This window comes from Copidosoma floridanum, unplaced genomic scaffold (genome assembly GCF_036245765.1).
Source record: "Copidosoma floridanum isolate Cflo_tuat_1 unplaced genomic scaffold, Cflo_Japanese_pri ptg000021l, whole genome shotgun sequence".
In the NCBI taxonomy this organism is placed as follows: Eukaryota; Metazoa; Arthropoda; class Insecta; order Hymenoptera; family Encyrtidae; genus Copidosoma; species Copidosoma floridanum.
Window position 1 is genome coordinate 14,345,217 of NW_028321898.1, and position 14,744 is coordinate 14,359,960.

The window sequence follows — 14,744 nt, forward strand, 5'->3', positions numbered from 1 at the left end:
AGAATATGACCAGAGAATCGATTAATAGGAAAAACTTGCTGATTCTTTGATTCCACGTATAATTTTTTGAGGAGCGCAGCGCCAGCCAATTCTAATCGAGAAATAGTATGATGACTCAGTAAAGCGACCTTAGATTTACTACAAGCTAGTCTGACAGTAACATTCCCGAACTAATCGGTAGAACGAATAAAAAGGCAAGTGCCGTAACCGTACAAAGACGCATCACAAAACTCATGGATCTCGGTGGAAACAGGATTGTCACATCGCAGGGATCTTGAGATTGCTTTAGATTTTAGCTGAGGATGCAACCCACTTCGTACGAATGTCTTGAAGAAAGGATGCGTCCTAGGTGATTTTGGCTACCCAGCATTCCTGAATTAAAGTTTTAGTGTAAAGTGTCAAAGGTCGTAATAAGCCTAAGTGATCGAAAATTCTTGCTATTTGTGATAGGAGTTTTCTTTTAGTTGAGACGGATGACCCCTTATCAGAGTTCACAAGAAACGTGAAAATGTCGCGTTGCTAATCCCAAATTATACCTTAAGTTTTCTTAATGGGACTTCCTTGAATTCTGCAATCTAAATTAAAGATTTTCTTGTCTATATTATCCAAAGCAGACGGATAATTTGATGACCATTTTCGTATCAGAAATCCTCCACGACTCCAGAGCTGAATCATTTCATTACGGATTAACAGGATTTCCTCCAGTGTACTCGTACCTGTAAGCAAATCATTGACATAGAAATCACGACGAAGCAGCATTGTAGCTCATAAAAATGTTGATTTCCTCATCAGAAGCCGGCTGATGTAAGGTCCAAATTGCTGAAAAAGGGGCGCTTCCAACCCGAACGTAACGACGTTGAAAACACAAGTTCGAATCTCTCCCTCGTGGTACCACAGGATTTTTTGAAATTTCCTATCGTCTGGATAAATGCAGATCTGTCGATACATTTTCTCTATATCTGCAGTGATAACGAAAGGATGAGCACGAAAACGTGAAATTTGCTCAAAAAGGGTTTCCTGAATAGTAAGCCTGTAGATGTCTTTGCTGACGCATTAAACACGACTCTACATTTGGTTGTCTCGCTCGATTCTTTGATCACCGCATGGTGAGGCAAATAGTAGCCATCCTCAGTGTCATTTTGACACAGTGTCATATGGCCAAGTTCCACATATCCGTTAATCTCCTTTCCATACTCTGCTCGGAGAGAAGGATTAGTCTTTAACTTCCTTTTCAGCGCCTGAAATCGCTGTAAAACCTGACGCTTGGATGAACCTAGCTCGAATTTCTCGGATCGGAATGGCAATGCAACAGTGTAACGGCCCGAGCGATCTCGAGTAGTAGTCTTGACATAGTAATCTTCGTACACTATGTCCTCGTTAGCTTTGACAGGATGATAGTCAAGATCCTCGATGACCATAAACCTCTCAAGAAGTTGATCTAGTTTTACAGCGTTACATGAAATGGTGTTGTTGAATGCGTTCGCCATTGATCCTCCGGCTACTACCCAACCGAAAGACGTCTTTTAAAGTGTTATCTGAGAGTTCTCGCCTTTCAATTTAATTTGACCTGTAGCCAGGGATGAAATAGTGGGCCCTCAGGCTAATAAAATATCCATGGACTTAGACATATGAAATTGAGGATCGGCTAACTTAAGGTTTTTAGGGATATTAAATTGTTTTCTAGGAAACGTTTTACTACGCACCCTGTCTGCAATTTTAGGCACAATCATAAAATTCAATTAATTTCTAGTGTTATTGTAATTGGAGTAAAAAATAGCTCTTGTATATTTTTCTGAGACAGTGGTCACATTGTCAACTGCTCCAATATTTACAAAGCATTGTTTAGTAGGTAATTGTACTCGATTAAGAAAACTTTGAGTCATTAAATTTGCATTTGAACAGGAATCTAGTTATGAACGTGCCATGGGACGATCTCCCTTTTTAGATTGAAAGCTTAGAGCTGCGGTAGTCATAAGTTAAGATTCTAGAAGATACGTGTTAGAAGCATAAGATTGACGTGACACCAGTCATGAAATTGTTGCCCCAGAAGATGTTTTCTTAGCGACATGAGAATTCTCTGTTTTAGGGCCTTCAAACTTTTTGTCAGCGTGAAGAAGGGTATGATGATCTCTCTGACGTTTTTTGTACCTCTTTTCGCTAACACAAGGGAGAGGGTGAACATACAGGCAATTTTTACATAATATATGAATTTTGACTAAATCCCATTTATCTTTTACTTTAGTTTATTAAATGCTGGGCATTTATAAAGTCTAAGGGCTTGACTACATTGAAGACACGCATTGGTTGCAAGTGTAGATGTAGTAACGAGAGAATGCGAGTTAGTTTTTGGAAATTTAGACGGAACAGTGGTTATATTGTTCCCAGCCCTCTTTTTTGATGGATGTCCTCGTTGAGGCAATTTTTTCATTTCGCGTTGTTTGAAAATGGAATCCTGAATAAAAGTGTATAATAGAGCATCTAACTTTGGCATTTCACTACTCGATAATCGATCCACCCATCGCGACAATATACCTGCTGGTAAGCATCTTTTAAGAATGCGTACAATAAATTCGTCACCTACAGTAATTTGCATAGCCTTCAACATGCTGACATGTTGACGGGCTGTGTACATCAATTTTGCAGTGGTTTCGGCATTCGAATTTTCGATCGGAGACAAACTCAAGAGGGCATCAAAATGTTCGTTGATGATGACGCGCCACTGACCTAAGCTCTGCATAATGCTTCCCATGCTAAAACGTAGTTCTCGTCACTGGGTTGAAATTCATCGATTACGATTGCAGCTAGGCTTTGAACCACGTCCGTTAGTTGGGATAACTTAACGCACCCTGCCATCCCCAGACGATCGTGTATCAAGGCTTGAAAGTTTGCTTTCCAAGCAACCCAATTTTCATGGTTTCCATCGAATTTTGGAACAGGAATCGGCCCAAGTTTTGGCACGTCGACTCGCTCCGTAAAAGTTAAAGTACCATTGAGAGCAGTCTAATTTGCTAGTGGGTGAAGCAAGGGTGTTCTTAATTTTTGCACTCGAGTGGCAAGACTATAGTACGTAGTCTCAAGCTCGCTAAATGCAACAATATTGGGATGGTCATTTTGAAGTATAGCTAACTCTTCGTGATTATGAACATATTCATGGTAAATGTTGTTAATTGAATTTAATCGCAGCTCAGCATTTACTATATCTGGCGATTCCTTATCTAAAAAGGCTTGAATAGCCTTGATTGCTCTATCCAAAGAACTAAATTTTTGTGCTATACGCGTTACCCACTTTTTAATCTCAGTGGTCCTTTTAAAGCGATTGATTTAGTATCACACTAATTGCCATTCAGTAATACACTGTAACGACTCCCACAAGCGTGTGTTTATGTGAACAAGAAAGAAACTACTTATCTGTTAATTTACTAAGACGAAGTAGTTGGCTCGCTTCATGTAAATTCCCCTGTTCTGATGTGATGGCAATGCTGTCGCCACTAACCTGCGTCGTTGATGAGCGCTGTTGTATCTTGCGTAGAGTTAGAGCAAGCGCAAGAAGAAAAAGTCAAGATGGCGGTGCCTTGTCGTGCGCGTTTCCATCTTCTTTTTTTTTTTTTTTTAATACACACAATATCACACTTGCACTTGTGTGACGTCACTTGTTTGGCGAAAAAACAAAAGAGGTAGAGTTTCTACCTCACAGGAGGCACCATGTGTAAGTTTGGCTCATTTATTTGTTTGGGAAATAAATGGCCTTGTTATAAATATAAAAAAAACGCATGAATCTCTTTCAGTTGAGAAAAAGCTACAAGGCGTGAAAACCCCGTTTATTGACAAACTCAGGAATCAGAATTACAGTGAATGGAGAACAAACAAAAGAGACGTCATACAGAGCACAATGGCCACTGCCATGCACGCAAGCACACGCCGATTATACACGCCTTTGATACAAGAAATTTAATCACAGATATGCGATACTACGCAACATTGAATTAACAATAAGGCCACGTTGGTGTCATCATAAATTCGTTGGAATTTTGATTTATTGCACGTTGTACAATTGTTTTACAAGAAAACGGTTTGACGTGAGGGAGCTCCGCACCCTGTTCAAGTTGGTCGATTACTGCCCGTTAAAACCAACCGAGCGGTTAAGCTAAGCAATAGTGACGTAACGTCGATAAGTGCTACCGCCATGTTAGGTTTTTGGGTCCTAGCTCCCAGCAGACACGCGCAGAAACATGCGTTCGTTTTTGCACACAGGCGCTAATACAACATTAGAATCGAGACAGAATATGTCATACGTATGTTGTATATGTATTTATATGTTGCGACGCAACAGATGCATTTCGGATTGACTAATGTACCGATGACGTTTCAGCTGGTCATCGACGCCTTATTCGGGCTGGACTAACAGCCTAACATTTTCAGGTATCTAGACGATATCATCGTAGCGACAGACGATTTTGACGAAAACTTGTGTTATTTAGAAATAGTCATGCGTCGAGTAACGGGAGCCGGATTAGATAATCAATTTGAGAAGTGCAAGTTCTGTTTGTCGCAACTTACCTACCTGGGGTTTATCTTAGATAAGGATGGGTTGCGTCCCGATCCCGAGAAGGTTGCGCTGGTACTGAAATATCCCACCTCTTGGGATGTTAAGCAATTGCACCGATTTTTAGGGATGGTTGAGTTGTACAGCGGATTTTTTGAGCAAGATTTGGGAATAAAAATCCCACTAGTTAAATTACTGCATAAAAAGCAAGCGTAGACATGGGAAGGGGAGCAGTAGAAAGCGTTTGATAAATTAAAGGGGGCTTTGACGGATGCGCCGGTATTAGCGTGGCCGGACTTTGCCAAGCCGTTCACCGTGCAGACCAACGCGAGTAACTACGCGATCGGCGCTGTGTTATTCCAAGAGCATGAGGATGGCGAGCATCCAATCGTGTATTAAAACCCGCCGAGAAGAATTACAGCGTCACTGAGAAAGAGTGCCTAGTGGTAATTTGGGCACCCAAGAAACTGCAACCGTACGTGGAAGGGTATCGGTTCACTGTGAAGTGGATCAAAGACTTGTGCGAGCCAGCTGGATGATTAGCGAGGTGGGCGTTAGATATGTGCCAATGGGACTTTGAGATATTGCATTGTAAGGGCGCCATAAACCACGTGCTGGACGCGCTCAAACAAAGGTGGTGAATCATCCACTCAAGTATGAGGACTCGCACGTAGAGGACGGGAGACTTTACTGCCACCAGGTAGATTTGTTGTTAGATCCAATCACGCAACAAGAGGAAAAGTGGTGATTATAAGGAGCGCGTCATGACTGACGCACACTGTTCGCCGTCGAGCAATCATATGGGGATCGAGATAACTTATGATCACGTAGCTTGTGAGTATGACTGGCGGGGAATTTATTATGACGTCAAGAGGTTCGTGAAAGCGTGCGAATTGTTCCAGCAGTTTAAAGTGCCGCAGACAGCCCCGCAAGGGCTTATGGGTAAGTGAATAGTGAAGAGACCGTGGGCCGTCGTGGCCACCGATCTGATGAAATTACCGCTGAGTAAAAATGGTCATAAATACTTAATCGTTTTCCAGGACTTATTCACGCGTTGGATCGAAGTCAAACTGTTTCGTAAAACTGATGGTAAGAGCGTAGCGTAAGCGTTAGAGGAGTTAATCTTATTTCGGTGGGAGACGCCAGAGTATTTTTTGACTAATAATGGCCACGAATTTAGTAATAAGTTAATCGCCGAAACGCTAAAAGAGTAAGCGTACTTATCGGACTCTCAAACAGATGATAGCTATATTTATCAGCACCAATCATCGTAACCGGGATCTGCATGTGCATGAGTTTTGTCACGCCGTTAATACGGCGACTAAAGTGACGTTGACGGTTTCGCTAGCGTTCTTAAACTATAGGTGAAACCCGAAACCAGTGAAAAGTTTGCGCCGAGAAGTCGAATCTAAACGGAAGGTTAAGCGGATTTCACCGGATGCGTGGGGAAATAGAGTTAAGCGGCTAGATGCGTTGCGCGATTGAGTGGCCAAACAGAGGATACGAGATCGAAACAGGAGACGCATTACAACCACGGGCATCGCGAAGTGAGTTTTAGCGTGGGTATGCAAGTGATAAAGCAAACTCATTATCAGTCTGACGCTGCGAAGAAATTCTCAGCAAAACTAGCACCTAAGTTCGAGGGACCATACGAGATCGTCGCAGTAAAATTGTCCGTAGTGTACGTTCTTCGAGATGGAAATAAGGAGCGCATTGCACACGTACCAGACATCAAGCGATTTATACCCCTGCGAGGGAAGCATAGCGCTTACCGGACGTTTCAAATTTTGTTTACACCTATTGTTTTCTCTTTTACTTATTCTTCTCTAGCCGTAAGTTCGATGTTGAAGTATTAAACAGTAATGTGAGCAAGAGTCACCGACCACCGGATCAGCAGCCTGCCAGTTAGCATACCCGGGTAAGTAATCGTCGTTTTCTTTTCACATTTTACGTACCCGTAAGACATTTTTCTGAGTAGACCAAACACTCAGAGAGATGGTCGTTCTAGAGAAGAAAAATATAACGAAGTCATTTTTCTCTTTTTCCCCTGCGCCACGATGCGTCTTAAAGGGAAAATTTCATAAGTACCTATTATAAGACCAATCGAGACCCGTTATTTTGTTTCATGGGTGAGAAAGCCACAGATTGTATAGTCTTAGTATATAAGTTTCTACCTGTGTAATTGTGTATGAAATATTTGTAACTACCGCGCCATTGTACTAATCCAGTGTGTTTTATCGACAAGGAGTGTACGTAAAAATATGTATATCTGTATTAAGCGTATGTACAATAAATTGCGTCGCTTTTGAGTGTGTGTGAATGATGTCCTGTCGGTAAAATTCGGAAGTATGTATGCAGATGTAGTGCGATAATACGCGAGGCTGCACTAATTAGTGGGCCTGACGCGTCACTTCTAAAGTAGAATTTGCGTGAACCAGAGCTCCCGAGTAACCCGCAATTTTCAGAGCTGAGTGAGGGAAAATAAGGGAGAGAGAGAAGAAGAAGCCGACTATAACCTTTTGTCAAACTGCCCCCTATCTCATGCCCACCGTCGCGTTCCAGGCCATCACTTCTGCCAGCCAGTGCCAGAATCCTGACCTGCAGGTCTACAAGCCGAGGGACGACGACGACACCGAGGACAAGGCCTCACTTCGACAAGGTCCCCGTCACCGAGGCAGTACTGAGAGTGTGCAGCGATGGTGAATCCGGAGGTATCGTAGCCTCGTAGTGTCCTAGTGAAAATCGTGCGTAAGCGTGTGTGTGTGCGTCGAGGATGTAGTACCCAGGTAAGCTGGAAGAGACGGTCCCTGGGAATCGAGACTCAAAGAAGGCGAGAGAGAGAGAGAGAAAGAGAAACGTGATTTTCGTGCCACGTGCGTAGCACCGGATCGCATCAAGATCTCCGGGACTGGATGCCTACGTATGTGTTCCCTGTGCTAAATATAGTGATTTTTATCATCGAGAGTAATTTCACCTCTGCTGTTTTCTTTGTTTATCAATTGCATGCTGTTTTCCAACAACGTCGTTTTAAGATTGCGCCGATCGTTTCTCCCAAGGAGAGTAGCTTGCTTCCCGACGGGCTACTCCTGGCGGGACTCTTTCTCTAAGTGAGAGTCTCTAGAAGCCGAGCTGGAATTGGCCGAGCCACGGACGTTGTTAAGCGGTGATATATTCGCGTTTCAGATGCAGTGTCATTCGTGTCGTTTCCAGTGTGATCATCGGTGAGTATATAAAGTGTCTTTGTGCGTTGCTTTGGGACCGCCCTGGCCGTGACACCCAAAGTGTCTCAGGGCGCGAAAACGCAAGGTTACAAGTCTTAGTATTTTAGATGACAACAAATGAAGACCTTTTAAAACAATCAAACTATATTTACATATAAACATATCTGCTTAGCACAACTACTCTTTATTGGTCAATTTTTTTTAGTTTTTTTTTTCAACAGTTGCAATATTTGCAGTTTGTAAGGAAACTGAAATAATTTTTGTTTCCTAAATTTGATGATACTTGTTAAATTATAAATGTTGCTCGACCCCCTGAGAGTGCTTTAATTCAAGAAATGGTCAAAGAAGAGGCATTAATGTGTGTTGCATGCTACGTAGCACGCCGCTATAGAATGAAATATCCTGATCTTGGAAAACCAACTCGTAACATGCTTGTTGTAAATATTCCAAGTAGGGTAGCTTATGCATTTAGAGACTCGTTGTTTTATTCTGGTGTCAAATTAAAAAAAGGTGCAATGGTATTAAAAGAACTTTTTTTTTTTAATTTCTCGGAGATAAGTTATCGGATACAGAATATATTTTTCAAATATTAGCTGCTCTACTGAAATTGAATTTAAGTTCTAAGTATTTTTTTTCTGATAAAGCTATCTATTGTTTTGTTAGAACATGAATATATGTAAGATTAGCAGACCCCCATCTCGGCTTTGCACGAGACGTACTATTCTTATTAAAGACATATTTGTTCGCAATCCATACAGTTTATTTGGTCAAATAATAAGCTGTAAAAAGTGAAAGAAATATAATTATGCTGAAAAGTACCCTACGTTCCTTATGCCATCAAAAAAAGTTGGCCATAAGGAGCCGTTGATTTGCAGTTTCTCCCGTATAATTTACGAAAAGATCTATTTTTTAAAGCTGTTAGGATTTTAAACTCCCAAAAAGTATATATCAAAAAAAATTTTTTTTTCTTTTATCTCATAACTTTACTACCAGAACAACAAAGTCCTGGAGCTTAATCTCTACATTTCTTATTGCCTCAAAAATACAAATACATTTTCTACTTATTTTGAAATCTGAATTTAGATCTTTAAAGATTTAAGAGATTACGGTGAGGGTACAATGAAAAGCCAATCTCTCACGTTATGGATTCTTTATTTGTCGATTTTGAAGCTGCTGTTCCAATCTCGATAAATTTTCCACGTCAGTTTCTTGACGCCTAAAATTGGATTCATTAGATACATTTGAACTTTTCTTTTCAAGTTTGTTTTTTCCTTCATAGCTAAGAGGTTCGCCCAGCGCAGACCTTGGAGAGGATCAATAATTCCTGGTTACATGCTTAGAGTCGAGGGGTTAAAATAGGGTCATCGGTGGCCGGGGTTCCCAGCCTTGCGACGAACAACTCTGCTCGTGACGTTTGCCAGTGAATGACTGTCTTCATTTAATAGAGGCTGGCTTTAAATAGTCTTCTAGTTGACGAATTACATTTACAGAAATGGTAGTAAAGATATATTTGTTGGCAAGGTAGTTTAAATTTATAGGTGGCCCTTCAAAAACCGATGAGATTGATGGTTAAGTAGGGAACGTTAATGCTTATATTGGCCCTGAAAAGAGCCAGTGGTGAAATTTTCAGTTACTCTTTATTATAATTCTTTCTGATGAAAAGCCAGCTGCAGGTAGCTTGACTTTACTTTGAGAGTCTCTGATAGAATATCTTGTCTCCATGTCGTTTATCGGCAACCAACAACCAACGGCACCTGGCCAGATTGTGGTACGGCCATTTAACTCTGAAGTGTTGGAGCAGTTTATGCTCTGGCTAAATACGTCTCTTAGTATTCCGCCAGAGACGTTATAGGTTCGAATAAATTATTTATTGGTGGCACTCGTCAATCCTGAAGGTTCAGGGTAAAAGTAGACTTAGGTCACTTGCCTACTCGAGAAGAGCGTCGTCGGTAACCGGAATACCCAACAGCACAACTATCACCTACGGTATCGATACAGTACCATGGCTTGCTAGTAAAAGATGACAGAAGTTTTCTAGACGCTCTGGCCTATTATAACCATACTTATTTAATTATGTTGCAGGTAGCTTCGATTTTATGTTGACGCCACCTAGCTAATCTTACTGAACTTACATGAAAAGCCGGCATATTTTTGAAAAACATTGAGCTTATTTATTGATATTGTTACTGAATTTTTTTAAATAAAAACTATACTAAAATTATCTAATAAGTGTCAAGAATCGGTATGCAAAGTTTCAGTAAAATCGGTTCAGTAGTTTTCGTGGTTAGCGATTACAACAGTTTTAGCGACTTTGATGTATTTATTAGTAAGATTTAGAGATCCTAATATAACAAGAAAAAACTCTTACAATAAAAAAAGACAGGTAACTCTATCAACGGAAAAAAGCAATCACACTTCTTTTAAAAGCAGCCTATTTAGGCAGAATATGGTGAACTCTAACTTATGTATGTGCGGTGATTGTCTGGATAGTATTGAGCATGTTTTTTGGCAATGTGGTCATTACAATAGTAGAAGAAACGAGGTGATACAAAATCTTCGTATGATCCAACTGTTTAAACCATACTCTATTAACTTTCCCTTAGCCAACTTAGATCGGAATGTCTTAGTTATTGTATTTAATTTTTTTTTGTAAAATAGAAATGAACATATAAGGATTTAGATTATTAGTAATTGGCATACTAAGAAAAAAAAACACACACACACATATATATATATATATATAAGTTATATGTACATGGATATTTTTTCACAGAGTACAAATTGATATTGATGTAATATACAATTTTATTATTTTAAAATAAGATCTGCAGTGACTGGGATTTGAACCTTCATCCTTTGGCTTCCGAATCAAGCTCCGCAACCACTAGACCACGGGACATTATGTTTACGCGCGTATGGATAAAGTACATGTGGGAACGTGTTCTGTTTATTATACACATAATAAAGTTAAAAATTAAAGGGTTTCCTGTGGACCACAGTGTTGACAACAGATAATTAGTCGATTCAATGTTGGTTGTCTGCACGTATCAATTTTTCAACCTTATAAATCAAAAAATTTGATTTTCTAAATATTTACATTTGTATAACCTCAAATTTAAACCACTCAGTAGATGTGTATACCTACAGACATCATACAATATTACTTTCGAATATAGTAATTTTTACTATACTGAATAGCAGTTCAGTGGATTGAAAAATTTTACTATGTCACATAACAAATTCTACTTCTGAATGTGGGACAATTTAAAACGATTTAAATAAAATTTACTATGTTTTATAGCAAAAATTATACTATTTTTACTACACAATTTTTACTATGTTAAACATAGTAGTTTTTATTATACTGTGGAATAATTTTTGTAGAGCTACTACATAATAAAAATTGTTTAAAACATAATAAAAATTATTTTAAACGTAATAATTTGCGTCATCAGGTGCGTATGTCGAAGCTTTCCTGAAAAATATAGTAATTTTTAGTATACTTATATAATACTTTTTTTAACACCACTTTTCTTAGTGTACTTGTACAACTCTTGACACAACAAAATAATGTGAGCTTATGTCAGAGACCACACAGATTATTTTTTTACTTGATCAATTATTATCAGAGTCATTTTCATTCTGCCATCTTATGTAAAGAATATATTATTTGAACTTAATAGTAAGATAACAACAATACGGTCGTGATATGCACACATCTTACTTTTTGTAAAAGCCTACCATCACATCTTATTAAATCAGCCCATACGTAGTGTTGATAGCTGAGTAACAGTCTCAATAGCCGTGAATTGATTGTTCTATTAATGAGTATTTAGCATGGGAACCGTACTGCAAGCGCTGACTGATGGTCATTACCTAAACTTGAGCAAGTCTTACACCTCTCATTTGCCGTAAGCATGCATATTTTGCTGAAGTTTATAAAGAAATATGTTATTTGTATTATTTTTACAGTTTTATTAACTAATGTATGCAAAGGATCACAGAAATACGTGAAAGGCCACATTCTTCTCCACTGGTCTCGATCATTTTGATTTTTTAGTAGTCTATGAAAAATGATTTGGCTTGAGAATGACTTATTATTATTATATGTTGGCACACTACAGTTAAAAATTTTCTTAATTTTTTTGACATCTTGAACAAAACGTAATAATTAGATGTTCTGGTGGCAACAAACGGAGCCTTAATATAACCTTCATTTAGATTGTAACTCTTTTTCTGCCAGAAAACTCTCAAAGCTAAACACTTCAAAAAATTTATTAATTGCAATATTAAAAACTGCCAAGAAATGAGAAGTGAGTGTTAAAATGGATGTCAATTAAAAAAAATTTAAAAAACAGACTTAAGAATTAGTATTACTGTAGTAGTTGTACTGTTAATATAACATAAAAAAACTATTCATGTCTAGTTTTTATCAATTGAAACAGGTTTATTCAAGAAGTCCACAAAAAAGGTGAAATCTTCATAAAAAAAAAGGCTTTATTTTATAGTAAAATATTAGGCGAGTTTGATGTGTTAGGTATCCATCGAAAAAAAGAACCAAGCCTACAAGAATAATAACCTAGTATAGTAATATCTGATTCTGTTGTCATGTTAACTGCAGAAACCATGATGATAACAAGAACCTTTTTAAAGATGTGTTGTATTTTCAATGTTACTTATTTAAGTGTATTCAATAAATTAAAAATTTTTAAGAACAATATGATTTACAAAAAAAGTCAATTTTTTAAACTCTATCCTAAATATTAGAAAAGGTAAATATTTAATAACAGAGAAAAACATGTCAATATTTTGCAAATAAATAAAATTTGTATTACTTGATGAGTCCGCTTTATAATGTTTTTTGGCGAACAGTTTAAAGTAACTTTTGAAAAAAAACTTGTGTTATAATTTATCACGTGAAAATAATCAGAAACTGGTAAGCGTGTTTTTTTAAAGCAAGAAATTTATTGCCCACACTTGGTTGGAGACCTATTTCGTTGAACTTACGTCCATACCCGTACATCAGAACAGCGCTCAAGGGAAAACACCGCGGTGGTAAAGGGGAAGAGGATTGGATAAGCGCGCACGTATATAGCCACTGCCTCTCTCGCTTCCTTTCGCCCCTACTTTCTCTTTCTTTCTTTATGCGTCTGCAGACTGCAAACTATGCGTGTGTCACATGCGCTCGAGTCTCATCGTTTGCCTTCGGATTTGGCTACATATAACACTATACTTAATAGTAAGCAATGTCAGCATTTGGTGTTATGTATACTTCTATTGCCGTGCCATAGAGTGTGTTACTGTGTGCGTTGTGCACGTATTTATGTGTATGTAACTGGTGTACAGAAATGGAACCATGAAAGTATGCATGTATTATGAGTGTGTGTGTACTTTCTACTTCTACTGTGCAAGTGTATACATACTTGCCTGCGCGCATGTATATAAAATACAGTAGTTAATATTAATACTGGTCACTTGCAAGTGACGCGTATCGGAGGCGAACTTGTCGTGCGAAAGAACGAGATAACAAACACACTAATAAACGGGTTAGAGGGAGCAGAGGAAGCCCACTACTACTAAGTAATTTTCAATATCTACAAACTCAATAGTGAGTGTGGCCCTCCCTCTTCTCCTTTTACTTTCTGGTGCTCGGGCGCATTCGAGACGCCGAGCGCTTTTCACTTTCGAGCGGAGAGTCGAAGCGACTGGACACTGTACCTGCGCTGAGCACAACGGCTTTCTCCTCAGAGTCAACGTTTCACTTTTCTTCGTCTCGACCAACAACGAGACGCCGTCTTGGGCTTCTTCAGTCAAACTACATTGTTACGGTTTAGCTGCAAAGGGGGCTATTCCTCAACACCTTTCGTCAACACTTCTAGCTCTTTCGCACGACGCCTCATTTGGTAAGCCGTCGTTATAATTTTCTTAACGAATCAAATTCAATCTAATCATCGCGAATTAAACATTGTCATTGCTCCGCGCATTTCTTCGCAAGTGATAACCTTGAACTACTCTTGTAAATATTTAGTTTTGGTTGACTCTTTAAATAAATCTTTATTGTTCAATACAAATTCAAGTGTTGCATTGTTGTTGATTTAACCAAGGTCGACGAGCTCTGGAAACTAGCCCTGTGGAAATTTATGATTTACGGCTCAATATAATTGCTGCACGAGTGAGTTACTACATTTACGCTCGGTAACGAGATTAACGTAAGCTGGTGACCTCGTCGCAGCCCTTACAATTTTACAGCTTCCACTGCGCACAAAGGCTACTATGCCCTAGCATCATCAAGGCCTCAAGGCATCAAATACTATTTGCCATAGTTAATATTATTATTGTAATGAAGTACATTAACAAACAATTTTTTAATGTATGGCTGGTCAATGCAAATAGCCAGTATTGATTAGGCGGGTTTTTATAATATGAGATAAGCTTTAAATATTAAAAATAAGCCACATTTGTTAACGGGAGCAAATTAAAGATTTTTACAGGTTTTCTAAAAAAAATAAAATTATTGTGGTGCACAGAAAGAAAGCCTTTAAATGATGTAAAAACGTAACCTTAATTTTAGATATTTTCGATGTGCCTTAATGAAATAAAGGAAAATGAAACCATACTAAAAATTGTTTTACGTTTAGTAGAAAATTGTGACAATGCAGAAATGATTTTCCGATTGTCATGCGTGCACATAACCACCATGTATTGTAAAATATGCCATATCCTCAAAAGAAAGCAAAATACTCCAAAACTAACAATTTTTACAGTCATCCTAAAGAGAAAAGAACATCGTGGCACACAAAAAGAGAAGTGTTGATTTATAAGATGACATAACCTCAAATTTCAGTGTTCTTGATGTTTCTTTATAATATTTAGGTTCAAAATTGTTAGAAAAATTGAAGCATATTTGTTAAATTTCTACAAATATCTAGGACATATTTTCCGTTTTTTGCCAAAAAAAAAAAAAATTATTTAAAAAATGT

General features: G+C 38.4%; 1 protein-coding gene across 1 annotated transcript; it reads right to left on the reverse strand.

Moving 5' to 3' along the window:
- Window positions 1-953: 953 nt before the first annotated feature.
- Window positions 954-1,487, reverse strand: LOC149374133 (uncharacterized). Its single transcript, XM_089594737.1, has one exon. It carries the CDS (start codon window positions 1,485-1,487, stop codon window positions 954-956), a length of 534 nt encoding a protein of 177 aa, XP_089450863.1.
- Between the last annotated feature and the right edge of the window lie 13,257 nt (window positions 1,488-14,744).